Consider the following 24,698-nt stretch of genomic DNA (forward strand, 5'->3'; position numbering starts at 1 on the left):
AAGTTTATGGGAACCATTAACCTTACTGCTATGTTAAGTACTGTAACTATCCTACTACCACAAGTACAGTGCAAAATATTACTTTTGTTTGTGCTTTGTGCATGTTTAACTTAAAAAAAAGAAAACAAAGCATATCACAAAATTAAGTTCATGCAGTAGCAGAATGAGACAAAGTTATAAAATTTTACTTATCTCATCTGTTTATTCTCGTCAACAATGCATTCCAGTATCTGCTTGCTGCAGCTTGCAACACCCTGGGTTTTTGTGAATAGGACAAATGTGAGTATAAAAAAATAATGTACTCAAAATTTCCAATTATTATTTCATTTTAATGAATGTAATTTTTAACAATACCTTCAAAAGTGATCTAACTTGGACTAAAGAACCACTAGCTAGTCAGATGCAGGACCCGTATTATAAATAATATCTTAACAATGTTAATGTATAAATTAATTGTAGTACTGGGGATATTTATAATAATTAACTTATAGTGGAATATTATTAGTTCTCCAATGTTCAGTTACAGTATTATGCTTCACAAAATACACCCATATGTTTGACATTAACACCACTTTTGGTAAGAGTGCATTTTCTATATGAAAATTAACATAAAATGTTCAGCAAAAATTAATTCAAATTGCATTTTAGTTAGTTAGTACATAGGAGCTCACTGAATCAGTGTATGAACAAACTCTCATCAAGAAGCACAGGGCAGCAAATGCTTCTAAATATAATTATGAATTCTTTAAGAATAAAAACTTTTTTTTTTTTTGGCTAAGATCCAGCAACTGTACATTATTTAGTTACAGGATGTATGTATAGCCACCTCAGTTGCACAAAATTATTGTGGTTTCGACTGCATTATGGCAGTCTTCATCAGAATAAAAATTACATAGGATTGCATGTAATCACACCATGTGTGACTAGAGCACTTTTACTCAGATATTTTTCACACATGGTGTGATAACATGTAATCCTATGTAATTTTTATTCTGATGAAGACTACCTTAGTGCAGTCAAAACCATCGTCAATTTGACATTAATTTTGTGCAACCAAGGAGACTATACATACATCCTGTAACTATATTTAAGAATAATCTCAAAAATAAAAGTCTTTTGCTTCAAATTTCGAAGTTTGCAGGAGAATCAGCTTTCTTCCATGTCAGTTATATTTGGTTTGTGGGTCGTTCAACTGTGTGGTCATCAGTGCCCGTACTAAGTCCCAATTTTTACACAGTCCAATACACAATCCAATCTAGCCACTATCACGAGTGATGATGATAATCATAAAACGATGAGTACAACAGAAACACCCAGTCCCCGGGCAGAGAAAATCGCCAACCCAGCTGGGAATTGAACGTGGGATGCCGAGATCCAGAGGCAGCAACACTAGCCACTAGACCACGATCTGCGGACACTGCCCCTGTCAAATTAGTGTCACAAAGAGAATATCTCCCTAGATAATGGTCTCTGGTTAAAAGTGGGAGTGGTGCATATTTTGCCGCATCCCTGGGAAGCCAGAAGGCAGCTTACCTAACCCTTGGGTACGAGCCCCACAGGAGTGCAAGACACATCAAGGTTAATCCACTCTCAGATATGTTAGCTCTGAAGCTTATACAACACCCGGACTTGTTCTGGAACATTAGCAGCTCCAGGAACTCCAAGGATATTTGCAAACACAAAACGGATGTGAGTCAGCAGCTACAAGATGTTACTTTCCTGTTGAATGTAACAGTTATTATATAATTATTTCATATGCAAGAGCTCACTGAACCAGTGTATGAACAAAATCTCATAAAAAAGTATGGGGATGCAAAAGCTTCCAAATATAACTATGAATTGTTTAAGAATAGTCCTAAAAGTAAAAGTATTTTGCTTCAAATTTTGAAGTTTATAGAAGAATCAGCTTTCTGCCATGTCAAACAAGTGTCACAAAGAGAATATCTCCCTGAATAATGGTTTCTGACTAAGAGTGGGAATGGTGCATATTCTGCCGCATCCCTGGGAAGCCAGAAGGCAGCTTACCTAACACTTGGGTACAAGTGGCCTATGACTGCCAGACCACAGCAAAATTAATCCATTCTTGGAAATGTTAGCTCTGAAGCCTATACAACACCAAGGCTTGTTCTGGAACCATCGTGGCTCCAGGAACTCCAAGGCTATTTGCAACCATACAAGGGATGTAGGTTGGCAGATGCAAGGTGTTACTTTCCTGTTAAACATAACAGTTTCACTTATCAGAAAACAGCTATACTGGTATATTCACCTGGCAGGAGCAAGCAAGGTTGCAGTGTAGTAGGGAGCTGAGTAACCAATGTAATCATGCTTCTATGGATGTTTATAAGACAACCACCAAAGGGAGAAAGAGGTCAAGAATGAGTATCAAGATACACGAGCTGGAAGGGAGTTGGGTCTACATCTATATCTACATCTACATAGATACTCCACAAGCCACTGATATTGCATGGCGGAGGGTACCCTGTAACACTATTAGTCATTTCCTTGCCTGTTCCATTCAAAAACAGAGTGAAGGAAAAATGACAGTCTACCTGCCTCTATATGAGCCCTACTTTCTCGTATCTTATCTTTGTGATCCTCATGTGCAGTGCATGTTAGTGGCAGCAGAATCATTCTGCAGTCAGCTTCAAATTTCAGTTCTCTAAATTTCCTCCATAGCATTCCTCAAGAAGAACATCACCTTCCCTCCGGGGATTCCCATTTGAGTTCCCGAAGCAACTCTGTAACACTTGCATGTTGTCTGAATCTACTAGTAACAAATCTATCAGCAGCTGACTTGCTCCAATCTCTTCCTTTGATCTGACCTGTTGCTGATCCCAAACACTTAAGCAATACTCAATAATAGGTCACACTAGAATCCTATATGTGGTCTCCCTTACAAATGATCCACACTTTTCTAAAATTCTCCCGATAAATCAAAGTTAACCATTTGCCTTCCCTACCACAATCCTCACATACTCATTCCATTTCATATCGCTTCACAACATTATGCCCAGAGATTTAAATGTTGTGACTGTGTCAAGCAGGACACTACAAATGCTGTATCTAAACATTATGGGTTTTTTCTTCTACTTATCTGTATTAACACATTTTTTACATCTAGACTCAGCTGCTGCAATAAAACTGGTTATGGTGAGATAAATGTACTAACTGATATTTTTGCACCTTATGAAATGAATGATTCCATATTGAAGTGAAGAAAAAAAAAAAAAAAAAAAAAAAAAAAAAATCCACTACTACATAACTATGCAAACATTTTTAAATGTCAACTTAACATAAACACTTGATGTAATTACAATGATAATTATGAACTTCCCAAAAAAGAGAAACAATTATTTGTATTTTTTAAATGAAATGTATGTCCCACAAATGATTTTGCATTAATAGTTCAATATATGATATTAAGTTCTATGCTGTAAGTTGTTATAGGTAAATCTTTGTTATTTGTTCGGTTGGTTGTATGAGTTTGAAGTGCAAGGATGGAGCACAAGTTGTGTGTGTTATATTTATCTTTTTTGTGAAGTGAAATGATTCAAAATATACACATTATTTACAAGAAAGTCCATTAGGGTTCACATGATTTCATAGTAGCAACCCAATCATCCTCTAAACAATCATAAAGAGTATACAAAAAGCAAGAATGGATAACAAACCTTCAACTTACAACAAAGAAGAGGAATAAAAGATGAGTATTAGTAATAAAACTGGTTATTTAAATTCGACTTTTGCTATCTCTCACTGCAATGTGTCACTATCTCAGTGTGGCAAGTCTGTGAAAATGTGACCAGCCACCTAAATTAGTAACTTACTTCAAAAATTAATAAATCAAATTTTGGCTACAGGAGGGGGGTGATGGTCAGAATATGGTGGCATTATTCGGGATTTTTTGAAAGTGAACTGTGAATACTGTGTTGGACTATTTTTCTTGTTGCAGATTAAAAAAAAAATTGTGAAAATTTTATGTGAAGAATCAGCCAGATATGAACCACAGCTACAAAACAGCACCAACACCAGCAAAAATGAGTTTGTAAACAAGAAGATGAAAAGGATGAAAAATAAAAAGTGATGTGAGTAATTAACAACGTCGACCTGAAACATCGAAGTTAAGTACTGGAAATATTTTCTTTATTTTTTTCTTTTTGGTGAAGTGTTTCATTGTACAAAAACAATATCAATCGAAAAATTGAGAGGTTAGAAGGCCGAGTAGAGACTGTGGAATCTAAAATGAAAGGAATTGAACTTAATTTAACACAGAAGTCAAAAATATCAAAGATGAGATCACTTAAGTTAGGAAAAAAAGCTGCTTTCAAAAGCATGAGGAAATAAGTTCAGTGGACAAAAATGTAAATAGTTGAATTTTGAATTTGGAAACTAATGTTAACACCAAACTGGCACTTGCCAGGTGAGGACAGTAGACAGCAAATTGAAAAAAAGTGAAATTAAGTTACAACAAAACCAGTACTCTAGAAAGTAGTATTTCTGTTTTGTGTAAAAAAGCTGAAGAATTGTCTAATGATGCAGTTAATAGAAATTGATATTGGTACAATGTTCTGCAACATTCCAATGAAAAACTTTTCTGGTGAAGATCCTGCAGATTTTCTGCTGCTTTGCAGAGAGAATTTTGTGTCTAATAAGACTGATATTATGAAAGTCAAGTTTTTAAAGAAGTTTCTGGAGGTGAAGCATTAAGATGGGCTAATCAGTATATAAATGATGACACAACCTATGCAGATTTTGAGAAAGGATTTTTAAATGAATTTTAGTCAGAAATTGAACAAACCAGAATAAAAAGTGAATTGCTCAATGGACCAAACTATATGGCAGGACGTATTAGTATGAAACAGTTTTGCAAAACTCAACTAAAAAAATTAGCTCATCTGAGCAAACCTTTTGATGAACTGACCCAGACTGTTGCTTTAAAAATGAGGTTATCAGCTGAGATACAGTTGGATCTAATCTATGGGCCAAATGACACAACAGACAAGTTTTTGAAATATGAAGATAAATTAGATAGTGTTTTGGGAAACAAAAACAGGGAAATACAATTACAACAGACACACACATTTTGAAAGAGGTAGTAACTGAAATTTGCATAGTAATAATCACAACAGGAAGGAACATAATAATTACAATGGTAACAATTATCATCAGAAGGAATGTAATAGAGTAAATGGTAAAAATCTGTATTGTTGAGAGCAACATAGCAATAGTTAGAACAGAAATTGGAATATAGATGATAACAACAAAACAAGGAAACAGGGTGGTGTAGTAATTCATAAGAAAAACATCCTAGTGAAGAAATCAGTAGTTATCTTAAAGATGTGTACTATCCTGTTAATATGATATCTGCTGAGGAAGAAGTTTGTTCACTAGGCAAGGTAAAATATGAAAATAAGGTCAGTGTGCATACAGAAATTGGAAAGAAAGATACAGAAGAAATTGATTTATTAGAATTCTATAACTAGTTAGAGACTCGTCATTTGTTAAATGCTGAAGGTAGTGATTTTTGTAAGGATTTTGGAATTCAGAAACTAATACACCAACCAGGGAAGAAAAAAGTGAATATTGTATTAATGAATAGCAAATTACATGATAATGGGTATTTTAACAGCAATGAAGTAGGTTTAACAGCAATGAAGTAGGGGATTGTGATGCTGGTAATTTGTGTGGTGACATTGAAGTTGTTTGTGGTATTATTGAATATAATCAATTGAAGGTAAGTGATGGTGAGTATAGTAATGAAGAAGAAAATTACATTGTTTGTTTTAAGGAAGAGTTGGAGGCATTAGGTATTAGTAAGGAAATGTGTAGTAGTGGCTATTATGCTGTAGAGGCACCCAAGGAAACTGTTAAGGGATTAAGTGACATTAATGACAGTATCACAGTCAAAAAAACTCTTGCTTATTTATTTATTTATTTATTTATTTACTAGTAAGGAGGCATGTACAGATGATCATATTAATTCAGTTACCAGGTATGACAGTGACAGTAAGCTGCTTAAAGTTATGAATTAGAATGAAATTTTTTTATATAATGTGTGGTTAAATGGTGATGCTACTGAGAAAGATGAAAGCTTTAGAATCTTGATAAAAAAATCTATGTTTAACTTTATATCCTGACTGGTGGCATAAAATTAAATATATTGTTGTAAAACAGCTTAAAGACAAGTACTACAGTGCTGATCTAAGTCAAACAGGTAAGTGTATATGGACTGATAAAATTCTCAGTGACAGTGATAAGAATGTCTGCTTTAATTTAATGAAAGTGTGCCAAGGCAATGAAAATGGTAAGAACAACAATTATTTTGGAAGTTTTAGTTTTGAAGAGATACAAGATGACCTGTCATGTGAGGATGTTCAGACTGATAAATGTAATAATGTCTGTTGTCCATTAATTAAGGTCAGAATAGGATTATGGGAAGGCAGGCGTCTTGTTGACACAGGCAGCCAAATTTCAGGAGTGTTTCAATCCTTAAGCAAAAAAATAAGACTTAACCAGGACTACATAACATAACCAAGACTACATAGAATTACCTGTGATTGGAGTATGAATTATAGGTGCAACTATGGAACATAGCAAAAATGGTTATTGTTATATTTTTGTTTTTGATGATGTTTTCTCCAAATATACAAAATTATATCATGTCAAAAAAGCTACAAGTAAGAAGATTTTTGCCAAAAGCGAAAAAGATTACTTCAAAAATGCAGGAAAACCTAAAGTAATCTCGTCAAACAATGGATAACAGTTTGTATCAAAATGATGGAAGTCATTCATAGAAAAATCTGGTATTAGATGCATATTAATTTCAGTTTATAATCCTTCATCACATCCAGCAGAGAGATAGAGGCATGAAATTAATCATCTATATTGCACATATTGTAGCCATAAACACCATACATGGTATAATATATCAGTGATTTTGAAGATGTAATGAATAGTTTGCAACACAGTTCCACAGGACTTCACCTTTTCAAGTTAAGTTTCACAATAAACCAGCAGATCTTATCTCTGAATTACTAGATTATCCACCATGTAGTGTCATATCTGCTCAAGAATGTGAAGCAGTTGTGAGAGAAACCACGAAAAAGCAGGGAGAGATATGAAAGACAAGGCTTGATAATAAGGTCAAGAATCACAGTTAAACATTAGAGACTATGTTATACTTAAATCACATTAGAAATCTAAAATGTCAACATCTGAATCAAATAAGTTTTTCGATTCCTATATTGGTTGATTTGAGGTCACAGAGAACCCGCGCCCCAATGCCTACTGGTTGATTTATCCTAAATCTAAAACGCTTCTTGGGCTAAGAAATGTTATCTCACTGAAGCCACACAAACAAAAAAGTAAAGAAAACTACGGAGAAGGAATGGGATGTTGCACAAACAAAATATTTGCTACCACATGTAATGAACTATGTGGTTACAGTTTTTCATATATTTTTGTGCAAACAATTTAAGTGTGGTAACTTATTATTTTTGCTTGCACTGTGTTGCTTTTCTACTGGTTCTAAATAAATCATGATTTGTATTTTGTTATGTTCTTTCATAAGCAGTAATTAGCTTTTCTTTGCAGTGTTATTTGTCAATATTTAGAGTAATATTTTAACTAAATAATCATTTGAAAATTTGAAGCTTTAAGTACAAGTCTCAATCAATTCCTAAGCACTTATTCATTTCTTAATAGGACTTTCTTTATGGTATATAATGAATTAGTACTTACGTCATTTCCATGTTAATTTTAGTAAAAAAAAAAAAGCTCTGTAATCTAAAAAATGATCATTAGAGCATTTCTTTTTGCTGTCTAGAATTATTTGTCATCTGGTGAAATTTGGACATTTCTTGTGTACTAGTTTGGGAAGGTGTGTGGATATCACCACACCACTTCTCACAAAATAACTGCAGTTTCTTGTACTAATTATAATTCACTTGTGTTTACTATGATAGATAATTTTTTTGTTTAATATTATTTTGTACATGTTTTGAACTCTCACATTGCCCCACTGAATCAGTGTACTTTATGTAGACATAATAGAAGAACTTTAAATATAACAGTGACATCACTTTAAAGTAAATTTCAGTGTAATTGACATTTTTGACATAAATTTGGCTAATATTTTTTATAAATGTGACATGAAAACTAATGAATTCAAAATGTTTGTAACAATGAGAAACTAAAGAACAAAGTGAGTAATAAAATTGATAATCTTGCACATGGAAAAGGTAGGGGGTCTGCTGACTTTGGTAGGCACACCACTTGGCTAGTGGTGCCTTTCCTAGCTACATGTATCCATTATTAATTTCTGGTACACTCTATTCTAACTCTTTTCTATCTGGCTTCTGTTTCCACTGTACTCTTCACGTTTTTTTACTCTTTTCTGTCCAGGCTCTGTCCTATTTTATGTCACCATAACTTCTGTGGATGAAGTGTTCCAACAGAACAGGTGCCATGTCATGAAAGGAAAAAAAAAAGTTCTCGCAAAGAGATACAAAAAATAAATTTTTGTTGTAGCTTATTTTTATATGCTGAGAGTTCAACATTCTGTATGAAAGTTGAATTTGGAAGTAAGAGATTGTAAAACATTGTTACAGAAATGTTTCATTGGTGTTATGAGCAAAAGGGGTATCTTCTAACAAAGTACATTAATTTTGTTCTGTGATCTAAAGTATTTTGCTATAGTCTCTTTAAAGCACTTCAAACAACAATTTCAAATAGCTCTATATGGACTATGCTTTTGGTTATAGGGCATTACCAATCAATGATATTTCACTTATTGAAGACAGAGTTATAAATGTTGGTATATAAAGGACAAAAAAGAAAATGTTTTTGTGTAGTGTTACTAACAGACATTCGTTGATCACAGTATTTTTGGGTTACTCACAGTGCTCACTGACATTTTCATGAAATACAAGTTCTACTGCCATACCAGTACAATAAAATCACTGTTCTGTGTACCATCTTTTGCTTACCCTATATATGTTATATGATATTTGGTAATAATTTGAGAGCTGTAGAATAGGTAAAAGGTCAGACTTTGAAACTGTTTTGAAAATTTGTGAGAAAAGAACTCTGTAAAGCAAAATTTTGCTCTTAACCTCCTTTGAATGATGTAAGGTCATCAAAATGTTGTATATCATGTAATGAAGAACTAATGAATATTTATTTATTTGTTACACTCCAAAACTTGTTGGCATAACCAGTTTTATTGTATATCAAAATTTTTCTTGCATTTTATGCTATCAAAATATTTGGGGGACAATTGTAGTAAAACTGATTATTGAGAGATAAATGTACTAACCAATCTTGGGTCATATGAAATGAAATGAATGATTCCACATTGAAGTAAAAAAAAAAAAAAAAAAAAACATTGTTAATGAAATGTATGTCCCAAAGATGATTTTGCATAAACAGAGCTATATATGATAGTAACTTCTTTGCTACATATTGTTAGAGGTAAATCTCAGTTTTTTGTTCAGCTGGTTGTACGAGTTTGAAGTGTGAGGATTGAGTACAAGTTGTGTGTGTTACACTGATTTGTACTGTGAAGTGAAATGACTGAAAATATATGTAGTATTCACCAGAAAGTCCACCAGTGTTCACATGATTTTGTATCGTAATACCAACTGAATCATCCTCTAAGACAATCATAAAAAGTATACCAAAAGTAAGAATGAATAACAAGTTTTCAACTTACTACAAACAAGAGGAATAAAATATGAGTGTTAATAATAAAGCTGATTATTTACATTCAATCTTTTCTATCTCTCGCAGCAATGTGTCACTATCCCAGTGTGGCAAGTGCAGTGAAAATGTGACCAGCTGCCAAAATTAGTAACTTACTTCAAAAAATAATAAATCAACTTTCAGCTACAAGAGGGTGGTGAGAGTCAGACTGCCACTCATCACACCAACCAGAAATTTTGTCTAAGTTATCTTGTATCCTCCTACAGTCACTCAACTTCAACACCTTACTGTACACCACAGCATCATCAGTAAACAACTCCCGAGTGCTGCCCACCCTGTCTGCCAAATCATTTACATATAAAGAGAACAACAGCAGTCCTATCACACTTCCCTGGAGCATTCCTGATGATACCCTTGTGGCTGATGAACACTTTTCGTTAGGACAACATCCTTGGCCGAAGACTTAAGAAGTCTTCGAGCCACTCACATATCTGTGAACCTAGTCCATAAGCTCATACTTCTGTTACAGTCTGCAGTGGGACACTGTGTCAAACGCTTCTTGGAAATCTGGAAGCATGGAATCTGCCTGTTGCCCTTCATCAATAGTTTGCAGTATATCATGTGAGAAAAGGGCAAGCTGAGTTTCGCATGAGCGATGCTTTCTAAAACTGTGCTGATTTATGGACATCAGCTTTTCAGTTTCAAGGAAATTTATGATATTTGAACTCGGAATATGTTCAAGAATTCAGCAGCAAACCAGTGTTAGGAATATTGGTCTGTAATTTTGTAGGCCCATACTTTTACCCTTCTTTTTATACAGGAATCACTTTCACTTTTTTTCAGTTGTTTTGGGACTTTGCACTGGGCAAGAGATTTGCAATAATTACAAGTTGAGTAAGGAGCCAATTCCATAGAGTACTCTTTGAATTACTGTGGGATTGCCAAAGAAACATTCTGTAGGCTACGAAATGTGCTGATATACACAGACATGCCGCTCCACCTGAGAATAAGGGTGGTACAATGCTATGTTATCCTCATCCTACTCTATGGAGCGGAAACTTGGTCAATTAAAGCAGCTTCTGTAAAGAGATTAGAAGCAACAGAAATGTGGCTCTTGCGCTGATTACTAAAAATACCATGGATTGAGAAAGAGAGCAATGCTGAAATGCTGTGTAGAGCCGGGGTGGACAGAGAACTAATGAGGGCAATTAAAAGAAGAAAGACATCGTACCTCGGGCACATTATGAGGGGGAAGAAATATGAACTTCTGCAATTAATTATAGAAGGCAGAATAGAAGGAAAGGACCCACGAGGTAGAAGGAACCAATCATGGTCACAGGATATTAAGACAAGAACTGGCATCAACAACTCTGAAGAGCTGGTTCAAGAAGCAAAGGAACGCCACCTGTGAGCAACCGATGCACTACTGGTGTATGGCATCAAGAAAAAGAAGACTCTTTGTAAAACCAAATTGTGATCCCATGCAGACCTGGTGGCTTATTTGTTTTCAACTCTCTCAGTTATGCTTATTACTACATCATCCATATGGGAGTCTGTGTGATGGTCAAATGACAGTATGTTTTTACGATTCTCCCGTATGAAAAATTCCTTACTAGGCCCATGATTCTCCAGACCATGATTTACAATCTGCTTAAACTTTGCCCATAATTCCTCTATGTTGATGTTATTGGAACTAAGTGATGCCAGTCAGTGAGTCAATGAGTGTTAGGCTGGGGCTGAATGCCCAAGGGGGGATTGGAACATATGGAGCATGATAAGATAAGATAAGATAAGATACTTTATTGTCACATAACATGTTTTTATACAATCATTCGATTGAGAACATTGGTGACTCGTCAGTCTTTAACCTAAGTTGTTACAGTATTTTATATACTACAGGAAATACATCATACATACATTGCTTATTATAATAAAAATACATCATTATATTTTAAATCTTTTCGTAACTCATGGAATCATTACTATAGCCTTCACACACCTATATGAAGTATGGATGTACTGAACGGGATACAAACCGCCATATAATTCTATATATAAACATGAATATAAAGTGAATGTGTATACTTTGTATCTATATGGCTTCGAAAGAATACCATTTGTACTTGCACCTTTACTCCCTATTCCTATTTATAAATTCTTATAAACTATAACATTGCTTTTTATTCGTTTAGAAATTCTTCTAGACCATAATAACATTTGCTTTTTAGGTATGTGCCAATGGTCTCCAATGTGGATTCACCAAATATTGACCTTATCTTATTTCTGATCTTCAGAGCCATGTAATATGGTGTATTTTCATATACTGTGAGTCGGTGACAAGGTAGCACGTATTTCAATTTATGTCTAGTTTCATAGGCATGTGTGAATGTATTTCCTTCAAACAGATGTGAGTTTTTCTGTTCAAAGAGAAGTATTTCATATATGAAGATGGAAGGGATTGTCATGAAGTCCAGGCTTTTGAATAGTGGTTTGCATGAATGTCTACTATTGGTTCCTGTCATTGCTCTGATTATTTTTTTTTTTTGTAGTTTGAAGATTCGAAGGAGGTTTGTCTTTTCAGCACCCCAAAATATTATTCCATATCTTATACGTGTTATGAAATACGCGTGGTATACAGTTTTCTTCACTGTTAAATCTGTTACTTTGTGTAGTACCCTCACTGCATAAACTAAACTTTTTAATCTCTTCAGTAAACTGTCCACATGGGCGGTCCATTGCAAGTTTTTATTTAAAGTTATCCCAAGAAATTTTACAGAATCAACTGTGGTCAGTTCTTTACCTGAATATTCTATTTGTGATATACATTCAGTAGTTTGTTTGGTCCTGAAGTGCATGATTTGGGTTTTTTCAAGATTTAATTTCATAGCATTATCTTTTATCCATTGTTCAAGTTCTTCTAGAGTTTGTTTCGTGGTCCTTACTAATTCGTCAGTGTTTTTGCAGCAGACTACAGCAGTTGAGTCATCTGCGTAAAGTATTGTATCTGTATTTACTTTGCTAGGCATGTCATTTATGTAATATAAGAACAGAAGTGGTCCTAATATCGAGCCCTGAGGCACGCCTGTTTGAATTTCTTTCCAGCTAAGCAAGCAAGTTTTCTTTCCCTTTTGATGTATCACCACCCTTTGGTATCTGTTTTTGAGATAAGATGAAAACCATTTTATAGATTTTCCATGGAAGCCATAGGTACCCAATTTTTGGAGCAGTAGCTTATGGTTTACTGTGTCAAACGCCTTTGAGAGGTCACAAAAAATACCAGATACACTTTGTTTGTTGTCAAGGCATTTAGTTACTTTGGAGATTAGTTCATTTACAGCTTGTAAAGTGTTTCGTCCCTTCCTAAACCCATATTGGTTATTGAGAATATAACACAAGGTACAGTTCTCAAGGGAACACATAGTTAGTTCACAGTTGGGAGGTAGGACCTCTTTTTGGTAAAGGACTGAAGGATCTGTGCTTTTCTATTAATGTTACCAGTTTCTAGGAAGTCCAAAGAGTTACTAAGAGTATTACTGAGACTTAGTAAAGTTTTAGCAACTACTTGGGTTAAGATACAAACCCAAAAACTATTCGGCATTACTCTAATATTGCAACTTCAGATTTAATAAAAGAGCTTCATTCTCAATTTATACTGACGTGTCCTTATTAGAGTTAGTCTATCATTAAAGTGTTTTCAGGAATTTTGGTTATCACTGCATTCCAGAGTGTTTTGTCATATTTTTGTGGGAGATGTAATTGAACAGAAGAGATTTTAATTTAATTTGATTTATTGTTGTGCAGTTTTTAGTATTCATATTAATATAGTTCGCCAATCATCTGAAGATATGCTGGATCTTCAGGAAGTCAGTAGTCAGAAGGGCTTGATGTATCATAGTTAACAAATTATTCATCTCACAGGGTCAACATTTTACAGTGAGAGTGGCAACTCACTAATTTACAGTTATCGGTGTCAGGAGGGTTAGTATTAAAAGACAACTGAAAGTGATTAACTTCATTTAGGTAGCTCAGTTAAGGGTTGGTTCATCACAAACTGAAGGTACAACGTAAGGCACTATCAGTATGAAAAAAAAACTCTCCATCAAAACTGCTTACAAACTAGAACCAACTATGTGAATGGTGCACATTCACGTTCCACATCCAGGTGAATCACTCGCATGTACGGATCATGGAATACGCATACCAAATAAAAAATAAACAAAGCTAACTTTGCCAGCTGTGTTCTTTGTATATATTGAAGCATGTCTGTAGTGGAATTAAGTCAGGTGATGCAGAGGGAATTAGATTAGGAAATGAGACACTTAAAGTAGTAAAGGAGTTTTGCTATTTGGGGAGCAAAATAACTGATGATGGTCAAAGTAGAGAAGATATAACATGTAGACTGCCAATGGCAAGGAAAGCATTTCTGAAGAAGAGAAATTTGTTAACATCTAGTATAGATTTAAGTGTCAGGAAGTTGTTTCTGAAAGTATTTGTATGGAGTGTAGCCATGTATGGAACTGAAACGTGGACGATAAATACTTTGGACAAGAAGAGAATAGAAGCTTTCGAAATGTGGTGCTACAAAAGAATGCTGAAGATTAGATTGGCAGATCACATAACTAATGAGGGGTATTGAACAGAATTGGGGAGGAGTTTGCAGCACAACTTGACTAGAAGAAGGGATCAGTTGGTAGGACATATTCTGAGGCATCAAGAGATCACCTATTTAGTATTGGAGGGCAGCGTGGAGGGTAAAAATCATAGAGGGAAACCAAGAGATGAATACACTAAGCAGATTCAGAAGGATGTAGGTTGCAGTAGGTACTGGGAGATGAAGAAGCTTGCACAGGATAGAGTAGCATAGAGAGCTGCATCAAGCCAGTCTCAGGACTGAAGACCACAACAACAACAACATAGAAGCATTTCATATGAGTGGGTTTTCTATGAATAACAATGCTAAGGAAGATATCTCTCTGCAAAGAGTTTACCATTCATTCTATCAAATTTTAGTTACTTAAGAACACAGAAAAAAATTAAAGTAGGTCCAACAAAAGTTCATCTGCAGATCACTTTTACAAGAACACTGGATATCATGGTCTTATAGTTCAAGAACTAAAAACATATTTCATATACAAGGGCAATTAATGCTTAATGGTTCAAGTCTGACAAGTGTAAGACAGGTAGTGTGACAAAATGAATTAAAGATCTACTGTTTGTATATGAAGTTAATTTCATTACACATTAAATTCTTTACACTTTGATAGGTGGCCAAAATCTTTATAGTTGAATATCTCACTCCTTTCTGTGACATGCTGAGGCAGTGTGATGGATAGCGTAAATCATTTTTCCTTTGAGTATTATATTTATGAGTGTTACACCTCAAAGATTACACTATGTAGATTACTGGTGGAGTAGCAGTTAATACCACTGATACACTGGTGCTGTGGAACAGTAGGATAATTAGTGAGTTAGGAATGGAGCTATAAGAAATCATATAATAATTTAATCTACAAGTGCCAAATCAGAAGGAGGTACTATATTCATGCCATAAAAGGGCTGAAGCCCAAACTAATATAGATATAACAATGCTTAATCAAACTTGTGCTACCAAGATAAGTAGATAGTCTACATACCTGTTGTCACAGGCATATGAATACAGACGTTCATTAGCTGAACATGTTAGTAGAGATTTTAGATTTCCTGATTCCAACTGAATGTTAGTTAAGTGGACTGGAAGAGCTGAAAGCAGAACTTTTTCTACTTGTACTGTGTAGGGTGCAAAATGTCAAAGTTACTAGAAACATTACTGGCAGCTACAACAAACAAAGTGCAGAACAGACATCTGTGCAGATATTGTGAGACGTCTGTTGGGTCTATTAAGAGAGAAACATGCCCTCTAATGCATAAAGAGACAAAAATGAAGCAAAAAGAGCTACTGTGTAGAACCAAGTCAGAGTAATGTACTAGGTACATTCGAAATGAACTACAAGTACATGTATGGGATTTCCTACATAAAGTAAATAGTGAAAAGGCAAGCCACCAATAGTTCTTTCATTTTTAAACAAAATCAGCAACGAGATGACAGAAATGCGGCAAGATGCACCACAACTTTTACTAAAAACCTCACTGCCACAATAAAGTTCTTAGAATGAAGATTAGCATCAGAAACAATATAAATGCAAAAGGCACATTCCATATGGGTATATGATGTCTTCTGTACCAGAGTTAAGAAATATACTGTTAACAGTATTATCATCTATGCTGTAAACTTCATGATTGATAGGATACTGGTATATGATGCTATTTCAGTGATTACAAAATCAAGTCAAATTTACGAAGAACTTGGCAATATGAGCTCACTTCTCAGTATGACAATGCACCCCCCTTTGGCCTGGATGCATGCACTGATTCGATTGCAAAGGATGGCATAAAGCTGTTGTAGCTTCTCCCACGGCAAGCTGACTGACGACTGTTGTAACTAGTTCTTGATATTCTGAATATTGACATTTGGACAGCGTTGAAGCCTGAGCTGATTCCACACATGTTCTAACGGGGACAGATCTTGGGATCTTGCTGGCCATCAGAATACCTCAACATCATACAGTCATGTGTCATATGAGGATGAGCACTGTCCTCTTGAAAAATGCCACTACAATACCATAGCATGAGAGGTAATACATGAGGACACGGGACAACTAAGACGTACTATTATGCTGTCAGAGTTTCCTCAATCACTACTGGCTGTGACGTTAAGTCAACCCAATGGTTCCCCACACCATGATGCCAGGAGTGACACCACTGTGCCTCTCAAAATCAATAGAAGAATGGGACTTCTACCCTGGTCACACCATACTCACTGACAGCGGTCTTCCCGGATAGTGCAGAACAGTGATTCATCGCTGAACACAATGCGAAGACATTCATCAGCAGACCATGCTTCCTGGCCATGTCACTACTCCAAATGCAACAATTTGTGTTGTGGCGTTAACAGCAGCCCCTAAATGAAATGATAATTCTCTTGTACAGTTGCTGCTAGTCTCTGACCAAAGGTGCGCAATGACAGTTAATGTTGTAAGGGGTCGATTACTCATTCTTGGATGGCATGTGCAGATTAGAAAGGGTTACAATGTGCTTGTGGTGGTCAGATGCAGTTAACTTCAACCTTGATGACAAGTGTGCCTGCTACCACTTTTCCATGCAGTTCAATATCAGGCCACTGTCAGATCTGAATGCACACAAATCTGGATATTGCTTGATTTGTCCAGTCAGCCAAGTGGAGATTCACAATGAGGGCCTTTCACAATCTATCAGGTAATGATAATGCTGTCTCACATGAGTAGGGGGAATCTCCTAATAGTTCGCAGTGATCACCTAGCATCTGATGCTGTTCATGCCTTTTATGTACCTACAAGCTGTGGTAACAACATGGAACACAAACAACACTAACGCACAATGGTGACTGTGTGGTGAGATGCCAAGGTAACAATGTATGTGATCTGTTTTGATAGTTGTAGGGGACATGGCATGTTTGAATCAAAGGCTAGGAATGCTCAACAGAAGGCAGTGATTACCTGTTGGCTGCTAACCCAGTACATGATAAATTAGACTCTGCTATTGATGGGAATAAGAAGCCAAATACAAACATGGTTTGCAGAAGGGAGCAGGTAACCTGGTGTATTACTGGCTTGGGGAAATCATTTCACGGCTGCAAAATCCATAACCTAAACCAATATAGTTAAAAATTAGGAGAAAGAGAAAACTGATACAAGAATGCATGTCTAATGCCTCCTCAATACTTAAATTATTCAAGATGCAAGCTTTGTAAATACACACGAACTTAGAAAATTAATAACTCTTTAAATGCTTTAAGCAATTCCAACAAACCATGTGTCTGAAGAGAGTATATGAGGAGTTGCATCAAAATAAAGGTTCAGATTTTTATACATATATTTTGAATTATAAGCCAGAATGTTTATTCTGAGGTATAAAAACTTAATTTCACAAAAAATAAATTGTAAATCGGTAAAAGTAGAGCTGTATGATAAGGTAGACTACATAGCTATCTACAAATACACAAATTTTGCAGAAGAGCTTCTGTGAAGTTTGGAAAGTAGGAGATGAGGTACTGGCAGAATTGGAGCTGTGGGAATGGGTCGTGAGTAATGCTTGGGTAGCTCAGTTAGTAGAGCACTTACCCGCAAAAGGCAAAGGTCCAGAGTTCAAGTCTTGGCCCAGCACACAGTTTTAATCTGCATGGAAGTTTCATATCAGAGCACATTCTGCTGCAGAGTGAAAATCTCATGCTGAAATTTCATTGTGTTTGAAAATAATTAGTATCAAATTAGTCTTCATAAACTACCCCACTGATTAAAGTGTAAACATCTTAAAAATTAAAAACGCCAGTGAAAATCTAGGGACATCATTAGGATGCTGATATGGTCAGCAGAGTGGTGTGCTGGCTCATGTGAATGTGTGTGTGTGTGTGTGTGTGTGTGTGTGTGTGTGTTTTTCCTTTGTGATGAAGGCTTTGGGCAAAAGCTCAATGTGTAACAGTCTTTTTGTTGTGCCTGTCTGCAACTCGATGTGTCATCTTTATGGTGAGTAGCAATCTATCCTTTTCATAATATTGTCAATGCGCCAATAAACTTATGTAAAAGATCATGACTGTAGGCATAAGCATCTCTTGCAAATGTCTGAATTTAAACAATACCACTATTCAGTACTAGTGGCTGTGGTGAGTTTTCTGTAAACTTACAGAGTCATAAATAAAGTAAAGAACTGAGTATCTCATTGTTTTGAATTGAGAGAGGAACCTTGTTAGATTTATTGATGTTTTTGACATTATCCTTGTAGAAAAACTATGAAAGCTCTTGAGAATATATCCAGTGAACAGTAAGCTTTGTTATGTTAAAGCTTTCTTCTGGCTGCATTTACAGAACATGAAAATGATGCATAACTTCACTGGACAATTCACCACAAACAAGAAAGTACTAAATTTTTTAAAAATAGTGTACGAGAGATTTCTACTGAAATATATAATTTCCAAAAAAGCTATGATAAAAATCATGACTGCACATTACATACCTCTCCTCATTTCAGAAGAAAATGATTAACAGATGTGAATGTGGTTTGGGTTATACAATAGAACACAGGATCATGAATAGTACAGTGCAGATCTGAGACATTAAATGAGTAGCATCCCTTCTAAATATAGTGTTTATAGTACTGTACATAACACAATTACCTTGGTAATTACTTTTCTCTGCTATTCAGGTACACAGCAGCATTATCTCCCTGAACTTCAGTCAACATTGCCCTGCTGCCACCAGAAATGCTTAAAAGAACTGGACTATAGAGTCTTATTCTGAAATATGGTGGGTGACACACAGTGACTTTAATTTGGAACGCAAGTTCAGATCACCATTACTATCTATTCACTGTGTGGAGAAGATGCTGTGACAACAAGTGCTGATGAAACAAGTCAAATAAGGGGACATAATGAAACATTGAAAAGTGATATGAAATGGAATAAGCATGTAAGGTTGATAATAGGAAAGGAGTGCCCCAGGAAATTGTGATAAGACTGCTCTTTTTCTCTACATTCGTAGATGAACTCACAGACAGGGTAAGTAACATTGTATGTCTGTTTGTTGATGACCCTGTGGTATACAGGAAGGTGCCACTATTGAGTGACTGTGGAATATACCAAATTACTATGTAGAATGTCTAGTTGGAGTGATGAATGGCAGCTTGCTCTAAATGTAGATAGATGTAAGTTAATCCACATGAGTAGGAAAAAAAATCCTGTAACATTTGAATACAGTATTAGCAGGGTGCTGCCTGATGCAGTCACTTCAATAAAATACTTAGGGAAGGTAAATGCTTATGCAGATGTATTCATCTAAGTCATTCACTATAATTCACAGTTAATCAAGTTCTGAATCCTCATATGTTCATTGAAATTCAGTAGTCTTCCATTACAGTTCTCGCACTTGAGGATATTTACAAAGTTATCTTGATCCTCCATCATAACAATAAAGTTCTACCATTCAACAGCTAATGAAAGCAAAGTTCATGGTTCATAGCTGGTCTTGTTGCTAAACAGTCATTCAGATACTCATGGAATATTCGTAAGTCCTCATTACAAATTGAGCGAAACAGTTAGACAACACCATTGAGTCCTGATGCTCTCCAACAACAGAGTCCTAAATTATTATATAGAGACACTTCCCAAACTATCACAAGTTCTGCCTTGTTCAACATTCAAACTGGTACTCTTAAACCCACCTTACAGAGCACCATCCCATTCCATACTTCTGGGACACCGCTCAGCAACAACCTAAGCTTAATATCTAAAAACTAATGTTGCTGAGCTCCAGTGTCCCTCATACATCTATACACGCATCATTTAACACCCTTTGTATCAGGCTTTGATCTCATCCCTAAGACCAACATTACTGGCAATATAGGTTAGTGAGTCAATCACACTTTGTGACCTATGTAGACATCCTAAAGGAAATTTCTTAGTTTTAACAACAAGCAGTTCTGCAGGATATCTATCTCACACAGTTTTTCCTGTTCTTGTCACTAATGCGAGCAAAACTACACTATTTCACATCATTTACCTATCAGCAAATATACTACATCCCTAATTTAATCAAATTAAGATAAAATGGATGTTGAGAGAAGACAGACACACTGACAAATGCAACATAAGCTATTGCAAATTTTCTAAAAATGGTGCCATAATTTTTAACACCATTCAGAGCAAATTACTAAATTTACATTTATTTCTTAATATGTAAACAGATTTATGTGGTAGGTCTAAAAACATGGAAATAATTCATTAAAATATTGTTTACATTGTTGCAACTGAGTTCATAAAAACATGCACATTATTCAATTAAACAGTATTGGAGACCAATGACTCACATCTAAGCGGCCTGCAGCATGTAGCACCTTCAGTGTGTTGCTACACACGTTTTCAAGGCATGTGTTTCCATGTACACATGTTACACCATGAATTTTAGCTTCATTCCAAGCCTCTGATGCTAAGCACAGCATAAGAGCAAGTGCATCATCTAGACCTACATCTGTGTCTATCACAAGCTGTAGATTTGGTGACATATCTGCAGAAAGATATTTGTAATTAAGACAAGGCATTACATTCTGAACTTTTTTTTAGAAATTATTTTCTTTGAATAAATTCTTAGAACATTGTCACTGTATTTTAAGATGTACTGCAAAAAATCAGGAACAATCTTAAACATCAACTAAATCCAACCAACTGAGAACTTCACAGTCAAACCGTACATACCAGTAAATAACTACACTTTATATAAAAATTACACATCTGACAGAAGTAGGTTAAGTTCTTTCATTCACTAGCTGAGTATCTGGTGTATCCCAAGTATATATTTATTCCAACTTTCTATTAGTGCATCTCCTGCTCCCCCCTCTCACTGTTCATCTCCTCCTCTTTCCTTTATCTGTTCATCTGCTCCTTTTACTTCTGTCCATCTTCTCCTCCCCCTCTCTCTGTCTCCTCCTACCCTCTTCTCTCTACATGTTATCATCCCTATGCCAGTAGGAAGTTGCTGGTTGTTACTAGCACAGTATTTCTTTCCAGATAGTAATTAGAGTATGTTCCAAGTATGATTGAAATCAGTCCAGCAGCTTAAGAGGAGCTTTTTACTCATAGCTTTGCCCTTGTATGCACATCACATACAGTTCACATATATTTAATATATTTTACACATATTTATAAACATAGTTCACCTGTATCATTAATGACAATGATGTAATTTTGTAGGTACATTCAGCGGCATAAGTGGATACTGTCTATGAAATGTGTTGTGAATGGAGTTAGTGCCAAAGAAGCTATAAATTTAAACACCACGCATGATGCAGCAGTTTTTCACACATCTCATTGTTTCTGACATCGTATCTCCTGAAACGCGTGTCACAGAATGATATGATTTGGTAGCTACATTCAGCGACACATGTGGGTACTGTCTGTAAGATATGTTGTGAATACGGTTAATAGTAATGAAGTAATGAATTTAAACATCATGCATGATGCGGCAGTTTTTCATGCATCGCATATCATTGTTTATGATGGAATATCGCCTGGACTATGTGTTGTACAATAATAATTTGGTAGGTGCATTTAGTGGCATACTTGTATACTGTCCATGAAATGTGTTGCAAATATAGTGGTAGCAAAAACGTAATAAATTTAAACGTCGTAAATGATGTGACAATGTGTCATGGGCAATGTTTCATGCACCTCAGTGTTTATGATATCTTATCTCATGAACTATGTGTCGTACAATGACATCATTTTGTAGGTACATATTTTTGGTAGTGATATATGTGAATACTAACTGCAAAATGTGTCATGAATACAGTTAGTAGTAAACAAGTAATAAATTAAAAGGTCATGCCTGATAAGATAGTTTTACTGCATGAACAGAAAAAATGGAGTAGCCTAAGTGAAAAACTTTTTCCCTTCATCATTTTGCAGGAGCTGTCAGTGAGAAAAAGTTCTGTGTGGGTTTGAATCACATGTAAAGTATATTGTAAGTCACTAAGTGCTCTCATTCTCAAATACTGGATGGATCAAGTATGGGTATTTGCGTGTTATGGTCTATACTTCTTTTTCGGCCCCACCGCTTTGATAGTTAGGTGGTTCTTACCTCCATAGTGATTCTTTACAGATAGTAAGTGAATGTGTACCAATTTTGATTGAAATTTGTCCAGTGGTTTAGGAGGAGATGTGGAATATACAAAAATTTCTATAATATGTTGGGTTGGGTTGGGTTGGGTTGTTTGGGGGAAGAGACCAAAGAGCAAGGTCATCGGCCTCATTGGATTACGAAAGGATGGGGAAAGGAAATTGCCAATGCCCTTTCAAAGGAACCATCCGGGCATTTGCCTGGAGCGATTTAGGGAAATCATGGAAAACCTAAATCACGATCGCCGGACGCGGGATTGAACTGTTGTCCTCCCAAATGCGAGTCCAGTGTGCTAACCACTGCGCCACCTTGTATAATATGTATCGATTCACATATTGTGTCCTGTCAATCTCATTTGTGAAAGAGAGCTAGTTGAGTTATACCTTGACAGTTACAGGTAAATAATGCAGGCTCCTTCCATGAGCATTAATCTGTTCACATTGAGTTATTCGTGGAATTACTTCTAGATTTTTCATTTCATTGTAAATCAGGATGTTATGTACGTTAGTAGAGATACTTTGAAAAATAGCACACTCTTCCTGTTACAGTACTAAAGGGCTGCTTCCATCAGATAATTCAGTAAATCATTTTACATAAAATTCTTGAAATCAAGGAGGCCCTTTCTCCCTGGAGGCAAGCAGCTTTAATGTATGGTTAAATGATGATGGCATCCTCTTGAGTAAAATATTCCGGATGTGAAGCAGTTCCCCTTTGGATCGCCAAACAGGATCTGCTCAGGAGGATGTCATCATATAAAAAAAAAACTGATGTATCTGCTCAGGAGGATGTCATCATAAAAAAAAACTGATGTTCTGTGGGAATGTTACATCCCTTAAACGGGCAGGTAGGTTAGAAAATTTAAATAGGGAAATGGATATGTTAAAAACAGATATAGTGGGGGTTAGCGAAGGTCAGTGGCTGGATGAACAAGACTTCTGGTCATGTGAGTACAGGTTTTTAAATACAAAATCAAATAGGGGTAGTGTAGGTGTAGATCTAATAACAAATAAGAAAACAGGAATACCAGTAAACTACTATGAGCAGTATAGTGATCACATTTTTGTCGCCAAGTATACATGAATCTAACACCTGCACAGAAGTACAAGTTTATATACCACCTAGCTCTGCAGATGATGAAGAGAATGAAAAAGTGTATGATGAGATAAAAGAAATTATTCAGATAGTTAAGAGAGAGGAAATTTTAATAGTGAAGGGGGACTGGAATTCAATAGTGGAAAAAGGAAAAATAGTAGTTTAATTTGGACTGAGGGAAAGGAAAAACACGAAGTCACCAGGTAGAATTTTGCACAGTGCACAATTTAATCAGTGCTAACACTTGGTGTAAAAATCATGAAAGAAGGCTGTATATGTAATAGGGACCTGGAGACACTTGGAGGTATCAGACAGATTACATTAGGGTAAGACAGAGATTTCAGAACCAGATTTTAAACTGTAAGACATTTCCAGGAGTAGATGTGGACTCAGATCTTTTACTGGTTAAGAACTGTAGCTTAAAACTGAAGAAATCAGAAAGAGGTAGGAAATTAAAGAGATGGTGTGGTGTCACCGCCAGACACCACACTTGCTAGGTGGTAGCCTTTAAATCGGCCGCGGTCCGCTAGTATACGTCGGACCCGCGTGTCGCCACTATCAGTGATTGCAGACCGAGCGCCACCACACGGCAGGTCGAGAGACATTTCCTAGCACTCGCCCCAGTTGTACAGCCGACTTTGCTAGAGATGGTTCACTGACAAATTACGCTCTCATTTGCCGAGACGATAGTTAGCATAGCCTTCAGCTACGTCATTTGCTACGACCTAGCAAGGCGCCATTATCATTTGCTATTTATCTTGTGATGCATGTACCGTCAGACCGATGTTCACCAATTATGGATTAAAGTTAAGTATTCCATCACCTACGTACTTTATTTGCCAGTCTCAAACCCTTTAACTGTTCCAGACCTCATGCCAGCCTGCGTGAGCTTAACGCGTGCCTTTCGGCTACCAATCATAGTGGCTTGGCTGTCTTGCCAAGTCACAACAGATGGGATATTGATAGGTTGAAAGAATCAAAGATGGTTGAGTGTTCTAGAGGGAGCACTAAGCAATGGTTGACTGAAAGAGGGGAAAGGAATACAGCAGAAGACAAATGGGAAAGCTTTGAGAAATGAGAGAGTTAAAGCAACAGAGGATCAAATAGGTGAAAAGATAAGGCCTAGCATACATCTTTGGATATCGCAGGAGATACTGAATTTAACCC

At 35.9% G+C, this 24,698-nt stretch overlaps 1 protein-coding gene across 8 annotated transcripts in view; it reads right to left on the reverse strand.

The window, feature by feature from the left end:
* Nucleotides 1–24,698, reverse strand: part of LOC126174885 (uncharacterized) — an 85,481-nt gene that overhangs the window by 37,436 nt on the left and 23,347 nt on the right. For all 8 annotated transcript variants that reach the window (XM_049921308.1, XM_049921307.1, XM_049921306.1 and 5 more), the window contains one exon: nt 20,635–20,831. In XM_049921308.1, coding sequence (XP_049777265.1) covers nt 20,635–20,829 — 195 coding nt within the window. In that variant the 5' untranslated portion in view covers nt 20,830–20,831. The remainder of the gene's footprint in view (nt 1–20,634; nt 20,832–24,698) is intronic.

Source organism: Schistocerca cancellata, chromosome 3, assembly GCF_023864275.1.
Source record: "Schistocerca cancellata isolate TAMUIC-IGC-003103 chromosome 3, iqSchCanc2.1, whole genome shotgun sequence".
In the NCBI taxonomy this organism is placed as follows: Eukaryota; Metazoa; Arthropoda; class Insecta; order Orthoptera; family Acrididae; genus Schistocerca; species Schistocerca cancellata.